Raw genomic sequence first — 20565 nt, 5'->3', positions numbered from 1 at the left:
TTATATTGTGTTTACTTCTATAGTGTTTATTTGTCAGACAGTTTATAGATTCTTTATCTTCATCATCAACCGTATATTTTCTCTAATTCCGGTTCATTTTTATTTCTATTTTGATGTTTATCTTTTAGAATTGTTTATTTTAGCCCCGGCCGTGGCGCAACTGGCTGGGGCACCTGCACCGTATGCCGGCGATCCCACCCCGACTCTCTCTCTCCCACTTTCCTGTCACTCTCCTCTGTCCGCTCCGATTAAAGACAAAAAGCCCCCAATTTTTTTTTTTGAAAAAATAAAATGATAATTGATTATTTCTTTTTAACATCTAATTAAGTGCAATGCCTTGCTTTGTTTTATGTTGCGGCACCAACATTTTCTCCCAGTTTGGGATAAATAAAGTACTTCTTATTTTATCTTATCTTGTCAGAACTGTGCTACGGCATGAAGCATTGTGAATCCATTCTGATCTTTGCAGCATGAAGACAAATCAATCTTACACTCACAGAATCTGCATGTCACACAACCAGCAGGCGGTGTGTCTGGAACTCAGTCCTCGCTTCATTTTTCATTTTTAAATCAGCGATTTCTGATGTCCTTATTCACATAAGACTTTTCTTGGCTTTTGTCAAAGCATCGATTGGAAACCCCCCTACAGTTTGTGATGAATTTGTCTGGGACTGAATTATTCCTTTTGTATTGTCTCTGCGTGCCTGTGTGTGTGGCTGTGTGCAGAGAGAAGTTCAGCTCAGCGCTTGTTTGACGAGGCTCTGTTGGCACTTGTTGTTAACTAATTGTCAACACTTTTGGGAGTGAATTCAACACAGTTCCTTCATTTTAGGGTGCGTTTGTTTATCCTGTCTGATGCTTTACATTTAAATGAGAGCCTTATAGTTCTAAGAAAAAGACTGTTCTTTTTCTACATACATTTCTCAAGTGTCTCGTCCTTGTCAGTGAGGACGACAATGCAACAGACGATGATGACAAATGAAGCTAGTTCAACCAGGAAGACCGTCTTTATATCTGTCATTCACATATTTCCATCTTACACCCCTCTCAATCAGAGATCGGGGGCGTTCACTCCCCAGTTAAACCTATCACTCCACCTCAATTCCCACAAGCTTATCACAGCGCATCGTTAAACCTTTAAATCTGCTCTCCCACCTCCTCACAGCTGTCAGACTCAACACAGCCATCCTTCACCTCCTGTTCCTCCGAATCCAGGGTTCACGTCAAGCTCAAATCACTCCTCTTCAGACTGACCCTCATCAATCCCTCCACCACCAACACCAGTGTCGAGACCCCAGGGGTGGGTTCATCAGCTCGGTTTTCCCCCTCCCGAATGATACTCCCGCAGAACAGGGTCTAATCGCCAAACACCTTTACTTCATCTGTGTATTCTCGGCAATAAATATATATTTTTACCTCAAAACAAGTCTCGGTACCACTTTACAATTAGACTACCCTCATAAAGGATTCATAAAAGGGTTATAAATAGGTTATTAATTAGGTTGTAAACACGTCATTAAGCATTAAGAACCATTATTAAAACAAATCTTACATAGTTTTCATACATCAACACAGGCTCACTATTTGGCAAGATGACTAAGCCTTATATTGGCTGATAGCTTACTTCCTCTTCCTTATCAGCCAGCATCCTCGGTATCTGCTGTTCACTGCGTTGGTTCTCCCCCCATCCATCTTGATGTTTTAAGTTTATCTCATGTCTAATAAAAGCGTATTAATGATTTATAAAGTGTTCACAACCTAAATAATAAATTAATTACAAACTATTCGTAAACCCTTTATGAGGGTAGTCTTATTGGTGGTACCCAAGTCTGTCCTGATTGAAGTCGTGATAACCTGTAACACAAAGCTTATTTAAAGAAATTTGAAAACATAGGCTATGCTAAAATGAGGAGTTAGAGAAAATGTAAGATAGTAAGCCAGCAATTTCATTAAAGATCACTAAAGTACACCTCTATATCACTGCAGCAAGGGGCTCAGGTAAACCCCCTGAGTTAAGTTAAAACAAGCTAGTTAGCAAACATTTTATTAGATGTTATGGGAGGAAAGTAACCTAAACACTGCCTTCGTGTTCTGCCACACAGAGTTACCTGCTCTAAATAACCGAAATGCTAGCTCCAAGAGCACTCCAGGTTTACTAACAGTCCAGCTTTAGCTAAAAATCGGTCGATCTCACCCTTCGTGTAACACAATACAACAGTTCTGTCCTTTTCATTTTCTAATGAACCTTTGATTAAACTACGGTTGTTTTTGAGGCTGCAGTTTGTGCTGCAGCACTGTTTAAACGCATCCTCCTCATTAATTCAATGAGACTGACGGACACACAAGGCCCCGGCATAACAACATGGGACACAACAAAATTAGTTGAAACACACACTCCTGGTTATTTACTTTGCAACCTAACTTGTGACTTTTAAATCTACATAATAGAAGTATGAGAAGTGGGCTGTGCAAGAGCATTTCTGGTATGTAGTGTACATTACGGTGTCTGACCTGTATCGTCATCGTCCATCTCTCCGTTGAGTTCAGACGCCCTGATGAGTCGAGCCTCCATCACCTCCATCTCCATGGACTCCATCTGTTTGTTCGTGCTGTCAAACTTTGCCTGATGGATGAGAGGAAGGAACAGTTTCTATGACAACGCGCACATATGCGTCTCCATAGATTAACCGGGAAAGTTGACGCTATGTGTGACCCGCGGTGTGTTATTTCGACAATCTATTTCTTTTTTTTCAAAGAACTCCCCACGATACACGATCATGTCCCACATTATGAGAAGCTAAGTAAATGTGGCTGACAGATGCTGCACATCATTAGCCAGGAAGTGTAACACTCCTATGAGACGTTTGCCCTGAATCAAGCCTTTCAGGTAGCTGGAGGTTCTGTTTGGTAAAAAGAAATGCTTTACTGACATTTGAATGTGTGGAGCTTGTTAGGAGAGATGTGCAGTACTGCCACTGTAGAGAATTCATTTCCGTGGAATTTAAGGTTTATTCTGACGACCTGATATATTATATATTGTAGATGAAAAGGGAAGCCACTGGAGAACTTCCTTCCAGCCATTTTTTATCTTCCAATCTTTCCTCTATGGAAAGAACATAAAGCAACATTTGAAAATGTATTTAGATTTGTTGTTTGCTTATTTATTAAGAGTTATCAAAATACAATGATTACCAAATCATTAGAAAGTGTACACAGCTTGAGGAAGGGTTCAATATTGTGTTGCATTACCGCTTAATTTCCTCTTTTGAAGTCTTAAATGTCAATGCTATTTGCCCAGTGTCATACTGTTCCTATACTTATTAAATAAATATATTGAAAAATCTACACATGAACATATTTATTGCAGAAATCTTATACAAGCATAGAAGACTGGGAGTACATGACCCCTGTTCAGAGTATCCCACTTGGGTTGTGCTGATCTGGTATCTAGTTATTGTTGTTGAGTGATTTTTCAGCTAAGTCCAGTTTATTAATATGTAAATAAATTCCTATTCTCCAAAAATGTGACTTCAGGGGCCACAGTTTAGCTCAGTTGGTAGAGCTGGCAGTCCATGTACTAGCGCTTAGTCCTTATACGGAGGAACTGGGTTCCAATCTGGCCTGGGACCATTTGCCACAATAAATCCCCTTGGTCAACCTTTCAATACTTTCAATACAATACAAGCACTGGTTGCCCAAAAAAATCTTTCAAAAAGAAATATAGACTTTATGCAAATTTATATTTTTAGAATTTAGTTTAAGTAGGTCTTAGGCCACTGCTGGGTCACACCAGGCAGAGAGTAAAAGCTGTGTGTGGCGCTTCTGTTTTTGGAGTACAGACATGTTTTGATGATAGGCTGATATGTCCTAGGAGTCAGTTAAATATACAGAGGAGGAGAGAGTTCTGCAGACCTGACGATGGGATATATCGTTGACACTTATTTTTCCTGTTTTGTGATGTCAGTGTATGTTTCCTTGGCCAAGCTCTTCAATTTAACCTTTAGAATTGTAAGAATCCAATTCAGTGTTCTAGCATCTTGATTTTGTGTCCAGGCAATGCTCAAAAAACAATTTCCATCACAGCTCTGTAACACTCGATGGCTAACCCATCTGAAAAGATTCTAAGGAAAAGGAATTACAGGCCTGCGCATATCAGCCTTTTATAATAGCATCTGGGGGTGATATCAATGAGCTCTTGGGTGTTTTTTATTTCTGCCGGTAGGTCTTGACAAAACGGTGATGTTTAAATATGACAGCTTTAGCATAAAGTTACATTAACACTCCCTTTGAAACATTACAGCAGACTATAATATAAAAATCCCACAGGAGGAAAGGCAGACAGCTCTGTGCGTTGATAATAATTCAAGCTGTTAAGCTAATAGTCTAGACGGATTTCAGAAAAAAGGCCTTTTATAAGAAGTAAGGAGCATTTATGGGTACAAGTCGGGAACCGGCCTACCTTACATATTTCAAGGGTGCTGAGTCCAAAAAAACCGGTACCCGGGTGAAATTTTGAGGTTTTGACCTTCTAATTTGCATATTAAAATGGCCGCCAAATTGCCCATCTTGCACAGTTATTGGACCATTTCCTCCTAGTTTTTTTTGTAAGTAGGCAATCAAGATGAGGAAATTAAGTTTCTAGATCGATAGTCAAGGGTCAAACAAGGATATAGTGGAGGCTCAGTGCCTTTTTTATGTATATATATATGCAAAATACCAACTTTTAAGGTGAAATTAAGCATTATTTGTGTCATTTTTTAAGGCCGACATAAATATTAAATAAAAGTTACTCTGAAATTTTCCCTGTTGATATGACATATGATGTACACCATATTATATGATAACAAAGAAAAAAATCCATTGCAAGTTGTCTGAGATTTCATGGTTTTTTTTTGTTTTTTTTTTGCAAATTAAGCATTTGTTCTCTAAATTCTAAGACGGGAAAAACCCAGGTGAATAGGGAAAAATATTCAAAAAGAGACCACCATGAAACGTACCAAGTTGAATATTTAGATCAGTACATAGCATGGTCAGTCCCATCGCTGAGGACCCTTTGCCTGAGGTGAATTAACAGCAAAGAGGATCGTAACAGTTTCACACGCTTTGGTAAGTTTCCTGCTTTTTGATTTTTTTAGAAAAAAAATGTCAATATTCCTTAGTTATTGATTGAGCTTGTTAACCCTATTTATCCAAAATGATACTTTTTCAACCATAGTGGGTCAAAATTGTGTATTTCAATGATATTGAGATGGCTAGCAACTGGGAGAAAACTAGCTAACAGTTAGCTAACAGTTTTGGAGGGGAAAAAAACAGCTAGCTAGTTTTTTTTTCTTCCAGTTGTGCCCTAAAGATGACCACCTCTGTTGATACAAGTTTATTTCTTATAATTCCAACCCAAACATAGCCCTGTGGCAGCATAAATCCCCCTACTTTCTAGCTAGCTAGCTAACAAGCTATCATAGGGCAATGGATGCTGGGGAGTGACTGCTGTGACAGGGCTAGATTTGGGGGGAGGAATTATCAAAAATACATGTGTCAACAGAGGTGGTATATCCTCAAAGGGCCATACCAGTTATGAAACATTCATGTAACATGTGAACGAAATGGCATTGGTTTTAGTCTTCAAAGGGTTCAAGGTGTTTGATTCAGTCTCCTCAGGCTCATTGCAAAATCTCGCCACGAAAGACGTTGCCACAGAGGCTATCCAAAGCTCATTACTTTCTGCCAAAGACCTAGGACAAGAAAAAGTGAATTCATTCATTGAGAAAAGGATGATTGTTCCTGAGGACAAAGATAAACCAGAGGTCCCAATCCATGCAACCCTACATAAGAGCAAAGCTAAAACATTTGCATCTCTGTATGAAGTGGCCAAAAATCCTAAAATCAAAGACAACAGAACTGTCATAAAGGCTGACCGAAACATTCTCAAACGCCTTGTTACGGCCTATGAGGCAGGTCGTCCAGTTGACTTACCAGCTGTCCTAAAACACGAGCTTCTGCCAGTTCCCATATCCCTTGCTGAAATGAATGGGACACTTCGCACTGGAAACAAGTCTGTATTAGTAAATAAGTTAACTGAAGACATAGTCTGTCCTGAGGCTATTGAACTTCCCGACATGTCATCTTGTCTCATCATAGATGGACAGGCACTTGTGGTTGCCCTTGGAAAGCCAGACAAAGCAGTAACATTTGGGGATCTGGCCGACACATTTGTCAGAGCAGTGTTGAAAGCAGGATGTTACTATAAAAGGATAGACGTTGTGTTTGACAGATACAGAGAAGAGACCATCAAGGGTGCTACCAGGACACGACGCACAAAAGCAGCTCAACCAATCAGACGACTTGTTGAGGGTCGTGATGTGCCTCTTCCAAAAAACTGGACCAATTTCCTGTCCCTCCCTGACAACAAAGCTGATCTTGCCAATCTACTCTCTGAAGAACTATGTGCTCAGGCACCGGATGATAAAGAGATAGTAGTTGCTGGTGGGTTCAGAGACGAAGAGACGGAGGTTAGGTCATCAAAAGCAACAACCAACCTGACTCATCTGAGAGCCACACACGAAGAGGCAGATACCCGATTGGTATTACATGCAGTGCACTGCCAGTCAGACACAGTAGTCGTGTCATCTAGAGACACTGATGTACTTGTGATTCTCGTTTCCCATTTCCCACACGTAGCATGTAAAAAACTCTGGCTGTTGTCTGGTACCACAAGGAAGCCACAATATATACCAATTGATGCTGTTTTTAACAAACTGCCAAAGGATTCAGCACCAAGCCTTGTAGCATTTCATGCACTAACTGGTTGTGATACCACATCATACATTGCAAGTCACACCAAAAGTACATCATGGAAAGTCTGGAAAATGCACCATCAATTGCTCAGCAACCTCGGAATTGGTGATCTCACGGAGGAGACTCAAAGATCTTCAGAGGCTTTTGTCTGCAGAATATATGATGTGCATAAAACAGACTCTGTTGATGCAGCAAGGCATATACTTTTCTCCAGGACAGGTAAACCAGAAGCAATGCCGCCTACAAGCGATGCGCTCCACTTCCATCTGCTGAGAGTACACTACCAGGCAATGGTTTGGAGAAATGCTCACTATGCCACACCTGAGCTTCCTTCACCCTTGGACATGGGATGGAAAGATGGTGATTCAGGACTACAGCCCATTCTTATGTCACAGAACCCAATACCTGAAAGTTGCCTGGAAATGATCAGGTGTGCCTGTAAAAAACAATGCACAACACGCCAGTGCAAATGCCGAAAATCGGGGCTGTTATGCACTGCAATGTGTACATGTCAGAGTGATGACCAATGTCCTTGTTTAAATGTGGAGTTGTAGTCCTCAAGCATACCAAGGCAATGGGTAACCAAAGAACTTGGAAAAGGACTGCAGAAAGAAATACTAATCAAAATGAAATTCCAAAGACAAATGGCACACAAGCAAACTAGAAAGGTATAAAAACAATTTACCAAAACAAGTGACCTATGGAACTTACAGAAGACAGATGAAAGCAAAGCAATTCAGCTAGAAACATGAAAGAAAATATACAGAAACAAGATGTGATCTGTAGAACTGTTCAAGGGAAGTTTCATGTTTTTTTTTTCCCTATTCACTTGGGTTTTTCGATGTTTGAATTAAGAGCATTATGCTTTGTTTGCATAAAAAAATGAATTCTCAGACAACTTGCAATGGTGTTTTTCTTAGTTATTATGTAATATGGAATACATCACATATCATATATACACTGGGAACATTTAAGAGTGATATTGACTGAATATTTATGTCGGCCTTAAAAAATGACACAAATAATGCTTAATTTCACCTTAAAAGTTGGTATTTTGCATATATATATACATAAAAAAGGCACTGAGCCTCCACTATATCCTTGCTCTGACCCCAGACTATAGATCTAGACACTTAATTCATCATCTTTGATTGCCTACTTACAAAAAAACTTGGGGAAAATGGTCCAACGACTGAGCAAGATAGGGAGTTTGGCGGCCATTTTGATATGCAAATTAGAAGGTCAAAAACTCAAAATTTCGCTCGGGTACCGATTTTTTTGGATTCAGCACCCTTGAAATATGTAAAGTAGGCCGGTTCCCAACTTGTACCCATAAATGCTCCTTACATTCACTTTTTGGGTACATCCCGTCTAGTCTATAATGTTAAATTCATATATAAATCAGCAGACATTAAACTGCATACAACGCGCCTTAAAACCAAACTTCATTGCGAAGTCGGATAATGTTGTTGCGTTGTAAAAAACTGTATTACCTCACTGCTAAGTGGCTAATAGAGCTATAAACTGCTCTCAATCTCTGTTTTCCATTACAATCGGCTAGCTCCATTTTCATTTGCCTTGATAGAAATGTGCTTGGAAAAAAGCATTGAATGGTCACAGAGAGGCATTAGTCCGCTGATGTGTGACAGTTTTAATCGAACCTAAAGTTAAGAGTTGGACCAGCCGCAGCCTGTGAACACAACACAGTTCTCTTTTTCTGCAGAGTTGAGTACGTGACATTACGACAGCTCTACGTTCCCTTCAGTCTAAGTGTGTGTGTGTGTCTGTGTGTGTACCTGCAGGTCGTTCATGTCCTTCTCCAGGCGGAGTCTCTCAGAAGTTTCACTCTCCAGCATCTGGGAAGCGGACTCCCCGGTGTTCCTCTCATCAGCGAGCTCTGATGACAGCTCTGTGATCTGATGCAACACACACACACACACACACACACACACACACACACACACACACACACACACACACACACACACACACACACACACACACACACACACACACACACACACACACACACACACACACACACACACACACACACACACACACACACACACACACACACACACACTTAGTCAGAAATGTGTATTTATTTAATGCAAGGTTTGAAATGCTAATCATCAGAGTTGATACATTTATCATCAGTTAAATGGGAGAAAAACCATAAGTAACTAAATTCATTCACTCTCAGACCAAGACTATTTAATATTAACATGGGAAAAACCATCACATTGGGATGAGTTAACAAAATATGTCAGAAGATATCCGCTTTCATTTAATACCATAGCATAACCTCGTTAGAGTAATTAAACACCAGATGTGCTGATCATTCACCTCATTTCATGTACCCGCTCATCAAGGAATGAACAGATCATCATTTGCTGAAGTCTTTTATTCGACCAAATTACCCCTTTCATAATTCCCTCTCTAATATAAATGTTATATTGCTGTGAAAAATATCCTCAAACTACATTTATCCAAGTTCAAAAACTACACGTTACAAGATAACATTAGAAACCTTAAGCGTATCATAATGTAACTCTAAGGAACCCTGTTTACCAGTTGCTTAGGGCTAACAGCCAACAGCTAACAACTAACATCAAAAACCTAAGACCTAGAAGTCAAAGGCCAACAGCCAACCGCTAGCAGCTACAGCAAACAGCTAACAGAAAACAGCTTACGGCTAACAACTAACATCAAAGACGTAAGACCTAAAAGCTAACAGCTTCCAGCAAACAGCTAAGGTTAACAGCAAACAACTGACAGCTTACGACTAACAGCAACACCTTTTATCTTCTATATTTCTAATACCTAATTGTATTGTTTGTTTAGAGTTGTTTGCTACAATGTGTATGTGTAGTAATATTGTTGGTTAGTATTATGTGTCTGGTTCCTGCTACATTCTTAATTAACACACTAGCAATAAAAAAACTGTTTTAAATATAGTAAGGCAAGATTTATCTCAAGATCTCATATGTATAATTTGATTGAGAAAATAAACATATAATGTATTTGTAATCAGAATTGTGCTCCTGTACTGAACATGTGTACGTCTGTTTCTGTGTTTTACCCTGCTCTCAAGACGGTCGCTGCTGAGCCTCAGCTCGTTCCTCTCCTTCTCCACCTTCTCCAGCTTCTGCTTCAGCTGCTGGATCTCTTCCTGAGAGGGAAAAGAAAAATATATTAATAGGAAACCCACAAGTTGATGAGGACACAGCATATAAGTGATCAGCATGCATACTGTGCTTGTGGCTGTTTCCTTTTGCACAACCACTGATATTTATCTGAAATATGAATCACTATAAGGATATTCAATATATATATATATATATATATATAAGTGTTAGGGTGTAGAGTTCTGGCATTTCCAAAGACAAATAAAATTCATTTTTGGGAGGAATATTTTGAAGTTTGGAGGATATTTGAATGTAAATCTGGTTACATTTTACATGAAATTAAATAATGCTGACGTTTATCATCTACAACTGTGCGATGTGTGTGTGTGTGTGTGTGTGTGTGAGTGTGAGTGTGAGTGTGAGTGTGTGTGTGTGTGTGTGTGTGTGTGTGTGTGTGTGTGTGTGTGTGTGTGTACAGTGCCTTGCAAAAGTATTCGCCCCCTTGGCTTTTTATCTATTTTGCTACATTTCAACCTGTGATTTAAATGTGTTTTAATCTGAATTGTATGTGATGGATCTGCACAAAATAGTCTAAGTTGGTGAAGTGAAATGAGAAAAATATATATTAAAAAATAATTTCTAAAAATAAAAAACTGAACATTGGCATGTGCATATGTGTTCACCCCTTTTGCTATGAAGTCCCTAAAAAGTTCAGGTGCAACCAATTACCTTCAGAAGCCACATAATTAGTGAAATTAAGTCCAACTGTGTGCAATCTAAGAGTCACATGATCTGTCAGTATAAACACACCTTTTCTAGAAAGGCCCCATAGACTGCAACACCACTAAGCAAGAGGCATCACACCATGAAGACCAAGGAGCTCTCCAAAGAAGTCAGGGACAGAGTTTATTGAGGAATACAAGTCAGGGTTGGGTTATAAAAAAATATCCACATCTTTGATGATCCCCCAGAGCACCATCATATCAATAATCTTCAACTGGAAAGAACATGAGACCACAACAACCTGCCAAGACAGGGCGGCCCACCAAAACTCACAGACCGGGCAAGGAGGGCATTAATCAGAGAGGCAACAGAGAGACCAAAGGTAACGCTGAAGGAGCTGCAGAGTTCCACAGCAGAGTCTGGAGTGTCTGTGCATAGGACCACAATAAGCTGTACACTCCATAGAGCTGGGCTTTATGGAAGAGTGGCCAGAAAAAAATATTGCTTAGTGTTAAAAATAAGAAAGCACGTTTTGAGTTTGCCAAAAGGCATGTGGACTCCCTAAATGTATGGGGGAAGGTGCTCTGGTCAGATGAGACTAAAATTGAACTTTCGGCCACCAAGGGAAACGCTATGTCTGGTGGAAACCCAACACATCCCATCACCCCAAGAACACCATCCCCGCAGTGAAACATGGTGGTGGCAGCATCATGCTGTGGGGATGTTTTTCAGCAGCAGGGACTGGGAAACTGGTCCGGGTCGAGGGAAAGATGGATGGTGCTAAATACAGGGATATTCTAGAGCAAACCCTGTTTCAGTCTGCCTGTGATTTGAGACTGGGACGGAGGTTCACCTTCCAGCAGGACAATGACCTGAAGCATACTGCTAAAGCAACACTCGAGTGGTTTCACCGGAAGAATTTAAATGTGTTGGAGTGGCCTAGTCAAAGCCCAGACCTCAATCCAATTGAGAATCTCTGGTTTGACTTGAAGACTGCTGTTCACAAGCGGAAACCATCCAACAGCAAGGAGCTGGAGAAGTTTTGCCATGAGGAATGGGCAAAAATCCCAGTGGCAAGATGTGGCAAGCTCATAGAGACTTATCAAAAGCGACTTGCAGCTGTAGGTGGCTCTACAAAGTACTGACATTAGGGGGATGAATAGTTACGCACGCTGAAGTTTTCTGTTATTTTGTCCTTTTGTTGTTTGCGTCACAATAAATAAATAAAAACACATCTTCAAAGTTGTAGGGATGTTCTGAAAATGAAATTATGCAAACCTTCAAGCAAACCATTTTACATCCAGGTTGTGAGGCAACAAAACATGAAAAATGCCAAGGGGGGTGAATGCTTTTGCAAGCCACTGTATGTGTGTACTCACATCCTTGCCGCGGATCTGCTCCTCAGTGAGCTGCACCTCTATCAGAGGTCTGACGGTGGTGAAGAGCTTCCACCATGGCCAGCCTTTGACACCACGGTTCTTCTTGATGTTCTTCTGGATGCAGCGGATGGCCAGATTCTGGATCTGTCACACAGAAAAATAAAAGTCAGAGGAAGTACACAAGTCATTGTGAAACGCACTGTGTGTTGGCAGTTTTGCTGAAACATGAAGGGTTGCCATATTCTCACAAAGGTCTGGATGTATTGCTTACTGGATGTTAGATTTTCACTCATGGATCTTCAAGCAAACATGTGGGAGGTCTGAATTAAAAAAACGAGCTCACCAGTGGCTCCTCCATGTGAACACGTTTTTTTTTTAAATCAACCATTTCTGTAGATCAGTCACCTTATGATCACACGTGGCTACAAAGACAAATAATCAGGACTCCCTTACAGTAGCATTAATGTGCATGTAGTTTGGCTAATGTCCTCATTCATTCAGAGTGTACAAGAACAGCAGTATACTGGTAGCTTGGGTAACAGCAGAATGAGTTTACATGCGTTACCACGTTACTGTAAATGGTCAGTAATCCGACCTCTTACCTTGTATTGGAAGCATTTGATCTATATCACCGCCAAAGGATCACACACTTGGCTATGTGTGTCTGTTTGAGCCACTCTGTCTTTGTTGACTATCATTATTTTCTTCCCGTTATTCCCACTTGCTTGTCTCTTTTTTTATTAAACCTGCATTCACTCAACCATGTGTCCTTGCCATCTTTCTGACTCTTCCTTTACCAAACATTTCTTTTCCATTTCTCACAATTTTTCTTTCCTCCTTAACCCCTTCAATCCATCGATCTTTCACTTTCTCCTCTCATTCCTCAGTTCCACTGGGATAATTAGTGTCATATTTTAGTAAGGACATCTTGTGGTTGCGGTAAATCACAATTCTGACAAGGTATTTTATTATTGTTTCATTTGATGCCAACTCCTCACTCCTCTAAACCGGTCCCTGCTTTAGTTTGGACAACTATGTACACCGCCTATTGTCGTTTTTTTGGCTAGCTTATTTTTTTTCTAACTTTAAGTAATAACATGGGAAAGAAACATAGAATGACAGAGGGGATAAGGAGCCTGTAGAAATGGCATCGTTTTCCGATCTAACTCATTGTATTAAGAGTTTATGTCCATTATAACAGGAGCTTTGAAATATTAGGCAGTTTGCAATACTGGCTGTCAGACCCCTGCACTACACCTGTGTAAGGTTTTCCAAATATCACTCAAAATGTATCTTAATATGACGTTTTTGCATCTGTACACAAGCATGCTCAGCCTATTTACACTTGTAGAACCAAATAAAGGTTGCTCAGTGGCACATGAAGCCTAAATGGCCTGACTGGAGGATAAAATACCTGGATCATCCAGGGAGCTGGGCACATAGAGCTTTGCACTTCAGTTTTCCTAAAGCCTCGCCTCCAACCCAGACTGTCACTGCAGATCTCAGCTCAGTCAAATGCATGGAGGGAAAACTTCTCTGGATCTGGCTTTGAGAGACTTAATGAGTTAAATATGGACTGTTTTATGTTCATACTGATTTACAGGCATCTTTTTCCCAGTGTAAGTCAACGGGAAAGTATTTTTGGATCCAATAACATCAAGTGTCTGACACAGGAGTTGTAGTAGCACCGTTTGGCCACTATGAAAGTGTGCTTTAAAACCTGCCACATCTTCTGGGGGGTTGCATTAACACCTTTAACATGAGTATATGAAATACCATATATAATATTATCACGTTTCGGTCTGCTGTAGCACAAGTAAACAGCGATAACCTTAAATTCTAGAACTGTGATGCGTGTCCTCTACCTCTCCTTTACACCTGATACCAACACACACATAGTGCCTGCCTGAGCCCACCTGTTCCTAGTGGGGTGGGAGGCGGGCGGGGGGCTGTCTTTAGGCAACTATTTAATTAGGCTCAGTGTTGGTTTGCTGGCGGTGGAATACCCCCCCTGCTCCTCCGCTCTCAACTGTTCCCCATGAATGTCAGAGAGACGGAGAGCAGAGGCAGACTGCAGGCTTCAAAGCTGCCAGTGGATCTCTTCTATTTGTCTATTCCCCCATGGCGAGGCACATTCTCTCTTTCTCCAGCTTCCCTTCCTCCCCCCCTCCTTTTCTCACTTCATCCTCCCCTCTCACTTATTTCCTGTAGCTTTGAACGCACCTCGCCCTGCAGGGAGAGAGAACTTGGAAGGAGCGGGAGACTTCCCCCAGAGCAGGAATAACGCAGACTAGATTGGAGCATTTTATTGATTTAGTTTTGTGGCAATATAATGCGGTCTGGTAAACGGGCTGCCTTCGTATGGCTCCTAGTCTTTTTTTGACCACATAACGCTTTGGCCATGGCTTGTTGGGGTTAAGTATCTTGCCCAAGGACATGTTGAATGCAGGGGCTTGGTATTAAACAACCCACCTTCCGAATGGTGGATCACCATCTACTTGAGCCACAGCCAGCCCATTCCGTGTGAATGGACACAAAACTACTAGTCAACACAAAAGTAATTCAAACTTTAATCATAAAGTGAGAATTCAAACGGTGCAGATTTGCAAGTGCGCCACATTTTTTTTTAAAGTTCTAATGTTTTATTTATCTTTTTTATTTTTTTGTTTTCCCTTAATTTTTTAATTGGTAATATTATTCCACTTTTAAGTATTTATATTTAAATGTCTGAACACACTGCTGGTTCCAAAATCATTTCCCAAATCCATCCATCCATCCATCTTTGTGAGATGATGCGGATTTAGTATATTGCTAGCTAGAAATCTGTTTCCACCTGCTGTTTGGCCCGATTCTGAACACTACAGAATAAGGAACGGTGAGAGACTTTAACAGAAGCTGCTATTAGTCAAAGGATAAGATTCTTCCAAAGCGTCTGGAACAAACTACAGGTCCGCTGCAACTCTGTTAAATCACGACTGAACACTTTTCTGCGTTTTATCGTATCTAATAGCTATTCATATCTCACACTGCACTGTGTCGTTGTACTTTATATGTTTTCATTTGAGCTTATTTATTTGTATTCTTGGCTTTTTAATGACTATTTTTAAATCTATTCAAATGTCATTTTATAATGTGTATCCTTCCATCATGTCTTAATGCTTTTAATGTCGTTTGCAAAGCATTTAAAAAATGCTTCGTTCAAATGTGCCACATAAATAAACCAGCCTTGCATGACACTTGGAAGGGTGTCTGATGAATGAAGAAGCCACAGAACGCTTTACTCTCTACACTTTTAGTTATACTTCGGAAGACTGTCATTCAATTTATATATACGACCTCTCATCTCGGTTTTTTTTTGTGGCTTCAAACATGATTTCTGAGCTCACTGACACAAGCCTGGGTTATCAGGGCTGCTAACCCAACATTTCCTACTGCTGCTTTACAGGAAAAGGACACAGCTGGTGACATATAGGATGGCTTTTGGAGGATTACTTTGAAATGTTGTGGAGACAGAGGCTGTATATTTGAGGCTGGTGTATGGGTTGTGATATTTGGATTCTGGGATAACCAAGCCCAGCGGAAGAGCCCAGCTGTTGAGGCAAATTTGCGAATTGGCCAAACTACACGTAAGATACTACACTTACGTTCTAGGCCGTGACGTTGGCCCAACAACACTTTTCCCATTTGATTTACATTGGGAAAGGGACGCCTGTTAATCAGCATATATATTTTTTGGGGGGAAAATAAACCACCCAGAATGAACACTTTTATAACTTCTATTTAAATAATAAGGGTCTCAAAGTTGTAAAATGCGCTAAAAGCCGAATTCAGAGTTATTTTCCCTCTCCGTTCATTTCACTGAGCCGAGAGCAGGAGATCGGAGGCGGGGCTTAAGGGAAACTCAAGTGAGCATACTCTGTGGGCCAAGCTAGGAGTACTTTTTCAATCTCCATTTTGAGCTTCATGCGCCACTCTGTACCTTTCGTTACTTTACAGATCTGGATTAATGATGGTAAATATGATCAGCCCTTAACTCAGACTTTAGTTCACCTGGAGTAAATTCAGCAGCTACCCTGCAGTATACAACATTAAAACTAGCTGCACCTTTACCAGCTCTGAGAACACCTTAATGATCAATAATTATAAAACATATCAGAGATATTATTCAGAAATGGACCAATCAAACAATGACTACTTTGACTGTCCCTACTTAAAGTAGATTTGATACTGATACTTTTACTTGGGTAACATTTTGAATGCAAGACTTTTACTGTAACAGTGTATTCCTACACTCTGGTACTTCTACTCTAACTCAAGTACAACAAATAGATCTTGTAACAGTGCCTCAGTCGGTCAACTTTCAATCTATCAGTAGCTTAGCATCCAAAAGAGAATATAAAGGAGCAGAAAGAAAAAGCCACTAAAGCGTGAGTGTTCCTTTTCTGTCTGAGACAAATGCTCCAAGATAACAAGTTGTTTAGAATGGTCAGAAGGAAAGAAACCCAATCCCAAACACCATATATTACATGAGATTACTTTTTATCCAGAGAGAAGGGAGGCTTAAACTGATTCTTTTGGGGGAGAAGTGAGTGAGGTGAAACCCAAATGTCCTTGAAAAGTAAGAAGACAGAAGAACTAGAAAGAAAAAAGCCCAACAGGGATCTGAAGCTTAATCTCTACCCTGTCACACACACACACACACACACACACACAGACAGACTACTAGATATACAAAAGCAGTGCACCAAATGAACTCTGTTCACATGAGAACTTCCACAAGAAACATCAAAACTTCTGTGAAGTAACACACAGAACGTCATCTGATCCCCACTGACATCTTCAAGAGTCAGTCAGTGCACGGCAGCAAAGTCTTCCACTTGTCAGGCTTAGTGTGGTGGAACGACACACACACACACACACACACACACACACACACACACACACACACACACACACACACACACACACACACACACACACACACACACACACACACACACACACACACACACACACACACACACACACACACACACACACACACACACACACACACACACACACACCAAAGCAAAGCAAAGCAAAGACAAAATCCCCTACATCCGGGCATCTTGTGAAGCAAGCTTCCAAAAAGCTCATTTGGTTTCATTGCAAATTCATCTCTTTGGACTTGAACGTGTTTTATTTCACCATGCAGTGTTCAGAGAAGCTTCAGAAGACACACGGGAGAAAGCCCTAGCCCTTCAACGCGGGGACAATAGTCTCTGAACGCCTCCTCTAGGACTTTTGTAGAGTCCTAATGGCAAGGAGACGGACATCTGTCCATCCCATCAGACCCATCACAAGGGAACTGACATTTGAAGCTCAGATGTAGTGCGACACTGAATGCACCAGTCCAGCAGGGAGGGGACTGAGTAAAAAGCAAATAAGCCACCATGAAACAAAACTTGTGTCATGATGCAAAGAAGTCCTGGCCAACCTGCTGTAATGTACAGCCTGTTAAAAAATCCTTGTTTTGTACAGAGACATCTAAAAAAACACCCCAAGATCATTTTAATGCTCATTTCTCTGAAAACGTGAATGGTTCCAAAGTAATCAACCCTATCGCTGATATGGCTACTGCAATACCAGTCAAAAATAATCATAATAAAAATGTTGTTTTAATCTTAATTGGTATAAGAAAACAATGCTGACATATTTAATGTCATAGAAAGAAAGGCAAAAAATGTGTTTGGTTTTTGTTCACCACAGACAGAGACAATTTCAGGCTTCTAAACAGACAAACATGTTAAACAGAAAAATTGTCGTGCAGACGGTTGAACAAGTGGGAAATGCTAACTTATTTACGGTTTTAGGAATAATTCCATTCATAAAGCTCATAGTTGAGAATGTATTTCTATATTCCGCTATGTTCATTGTATAACCACAACATAACACAGCTTTATATGAGTGAAATAAGTTTTCTATTAAGCATGCCTGGAAAGTACTTGATGCAGCAGCCTTACCTTCCTCTTCTTGAAGGCCTGTCTGGCCAGGTATCCCCTGCAGGCGGCCTGAAACAGAGAGATGTTCCTCCTGGTCTGGACGTCCCGCTGCTCCTCCAGCCTGGACAGGGTCCCCGCTCTGAAGAACACCTGCAGGAAAAGAAGGACATTTAAAAAAAAGTCCTTCACACGATAAGAATAGTTTACACATATCAGCCTCATAGAAATGCAAACATTTTACAATTACAGAACATTTATTTTTTACTTAAAAAATCCTGTTCATCCAAACGTTGGGCAAGTGATTATAAAACTTGCTAGGAATTTAAGTCAATAGCTCCATGCGTTTGTCGGACTGAAGATTTGTAAATGTCTCCTAAGCTCCATTTGTTTTATTTCAGTCTTGTTATTTTTATTGCACTTGCTTACTTTGTCTTTTTATGTTTATTTTTTACCCAATTTCCCCGGGTTAAATAAAGTATTCTGATATGAACGATTTGAAGAAAACGTAATGTAGCAATCAACAACTTTTATAATGTTGAAGCGTTAATGCAATCCCCAGGAGTAAATCGCTAAGATTCGGTAAGTGACTTTGTGTCATCATCGCTAAGCTAAAGGCAGACTTGTGTTCTACGTGATAGCATTCAGTAATCTCATGAGGTTGCTTGTTAGCAAAATTTCATAAGCTTGTATAAACCACCAACCATATTTCAGGCATCAAACCAAAAAGTAAAACATTTAATTTGAGACAAGAGAGCCCAAAAGTGTTGAATTGCTAACTCATAACCAGGTTTAGGAAGAAGATGTTATTTGAGGAAGTGACTATGCAGTGGTGAATGAGATTAAACTGCTGCTGTTTGAACATGATGTGCATTGAAGCTGAGAAATAAGGCAGTGCTGTATGTTGACAGGTTACCCAGCCAGCCGGAATCAATAAGTCACTGCTGATTGGCTTAAATTGAAAACGCATGGTGTGTTGGTGTGTGTTTTGACATCCGATGCAGAACACTAGACTACGATTAGACTATTAGTGTGACAATGTAACAATGGGGCTCCTAAAACACACCAAAAACCAAAGCATTTAAAGATAGTTGAATCTTTTTGACATGATGCCACAAAAGTCATCAGTCAAATGGCGTCCAATAGGGCAAGGGATAATTAGTGTGCATTTCCTGTGTGTATTCTGTGTGAACTTGACCGTAATTGATCCAACAGAAGGCCTGTTTACCCTGGAAAAAGGCCAATCATACTAAATATGCTACTAAAAAAAGTGTTGCAAATGCGCATTTGCTACGTGTTTTAGAATATTGCTCATAGTTACTCGGTGCTTGTGATATTTGTTTGTGTCTTCCCTTTCCAGAGCAACTTTCTCTGTGCTTCTTCCACCCTGTCTAGTCCAGAAACATCCCTGTGTCTTTCATCTCCTTTGCTGATGATTTGGGCAGCAGTTGGGCCATTTCATGAATGCCAATGAGTGCACAATTTCATTTTAGCCTGTAAGGAGTCACGGTGGGCTGTAAAAGCCTACATCATAATGCCTCTTACTCCTTCTGGATAATTTGTGTCTGGGGACAGACATTGCTCTGTTCCTTGGCCCTGAATTAGCTGGGAGCTCTTTGTGGAAGTAGATTCATTAAGCAGAGTTTGAGTGACACTTTGCAGTTCAGAGGATGGGACTCTTCTTAACACTGGCTATAATTTCCAAGATTGGCAGAGGAAAGGAGAAGTATAGCTTAGGGTAAAAGCAGAAATTAAGATTGTTGTTTGAATGTCATTCTGACCTTGGTTTGTCTGCGCTATGGAACCATTTTATACTTTACAACAAACAAACTGTAGACGACAAGCATGGAATGAACATTTGGGAGAGTTTGAGACATGTGTATTTAAGTTTAGTAGTACTGTTTTGTTGTTTTAGACAATAGAGGGGTGAAATGATGGCACATTTTGTACCTGAATGTTATTACAAAAAAATCAATGGGATTTTTCTGTTGGATTTGGAAAATAACGGGAAATAAGTTCTGAGGCGAAACAGATTTATGATACTAATAGAAGTAAATAGCTAAAATAATGCTATAAACTAACCACAGTAAGGTGACATGACTTCACGACACAACTGGTAAGCTAAAGACGGCTATGTGTGGTATGATGACGTTTAGTAGTCTTATTTAGTCACTTGCTTTTTTTAAGACACTTAAATCTTCAGACATTCGTGGGTGGGGTGTTACTGACGTTTTTGTTTTTTTCGTAGAACAAAGCATAGAATATCTTGTAGATTCTTTTAAACACTGTTTAATTCGGGAAGCTAAACTAAAAAAAAACATTGACGAGGGAACCCTTAGCACTAACTCATTTCCGGGATCATGACCAGATTCCTGCACCACTCTATTGACAGTATATTGGCTTATAAGCAAATTAGTTTCTTTTAAGTTTTTTTTCTAAAGTAAGGTATCCGAAAAGGAATTGCCGGTATTGAAACTATAATTCTGGCATTACTATCTAAAAATATAGTCCAACCATACCCACACATAGGCGAGGCTTTATAGTTGGTGAGGAACA

General features: G+C 40.2%; 1 protein-coding gene across 1 annotated transcript in view; it reads right to left on the bottom strand.

Annotated features, from left to right (window-relative positions):
- Nucleotides 1-20565, bottom strand: part of LOC134879752 (unconventional myosin-XVIIIa-like) — a 125068-nt gene that overhangs the window by 37386 nt on the left and 67117 nt on the right. Inside the window, 5 exon segments of the mRNA XM_063906248.1 lie at nt 2512-2623; nt 8592-8711; nt 9881-9970; nt 12029-12172; nt 18034-18162. Of these exon segments, the coding sequence (XP_063762318.1) occupies nt 2512-2623; nt 8592-8711; nt 9881-9970; nt 12029-12172; nt 18034-18162 (595 nt within the window).

The sequence above is a fragment of the Eleginops maclovinus genome, chromosome 18 (assembly GCF_036324505.1).
Source record: "Eleginops maclovinus isolate JMC-PN-2008 ecotype Puerto Natales chromosome 18, JC_Emac_rtc_rv5, whole genome shotgun sequence".
Lineage (NCBI taxonomy): Eukaryota > Metazoa > Chordata > Actinopteri > Perciformes > Eleginopidae > Eleginops > Eleginops maclovinus.
This window is presented reverse-complemented; position numbering and strand designations above follow the sequence as displayed.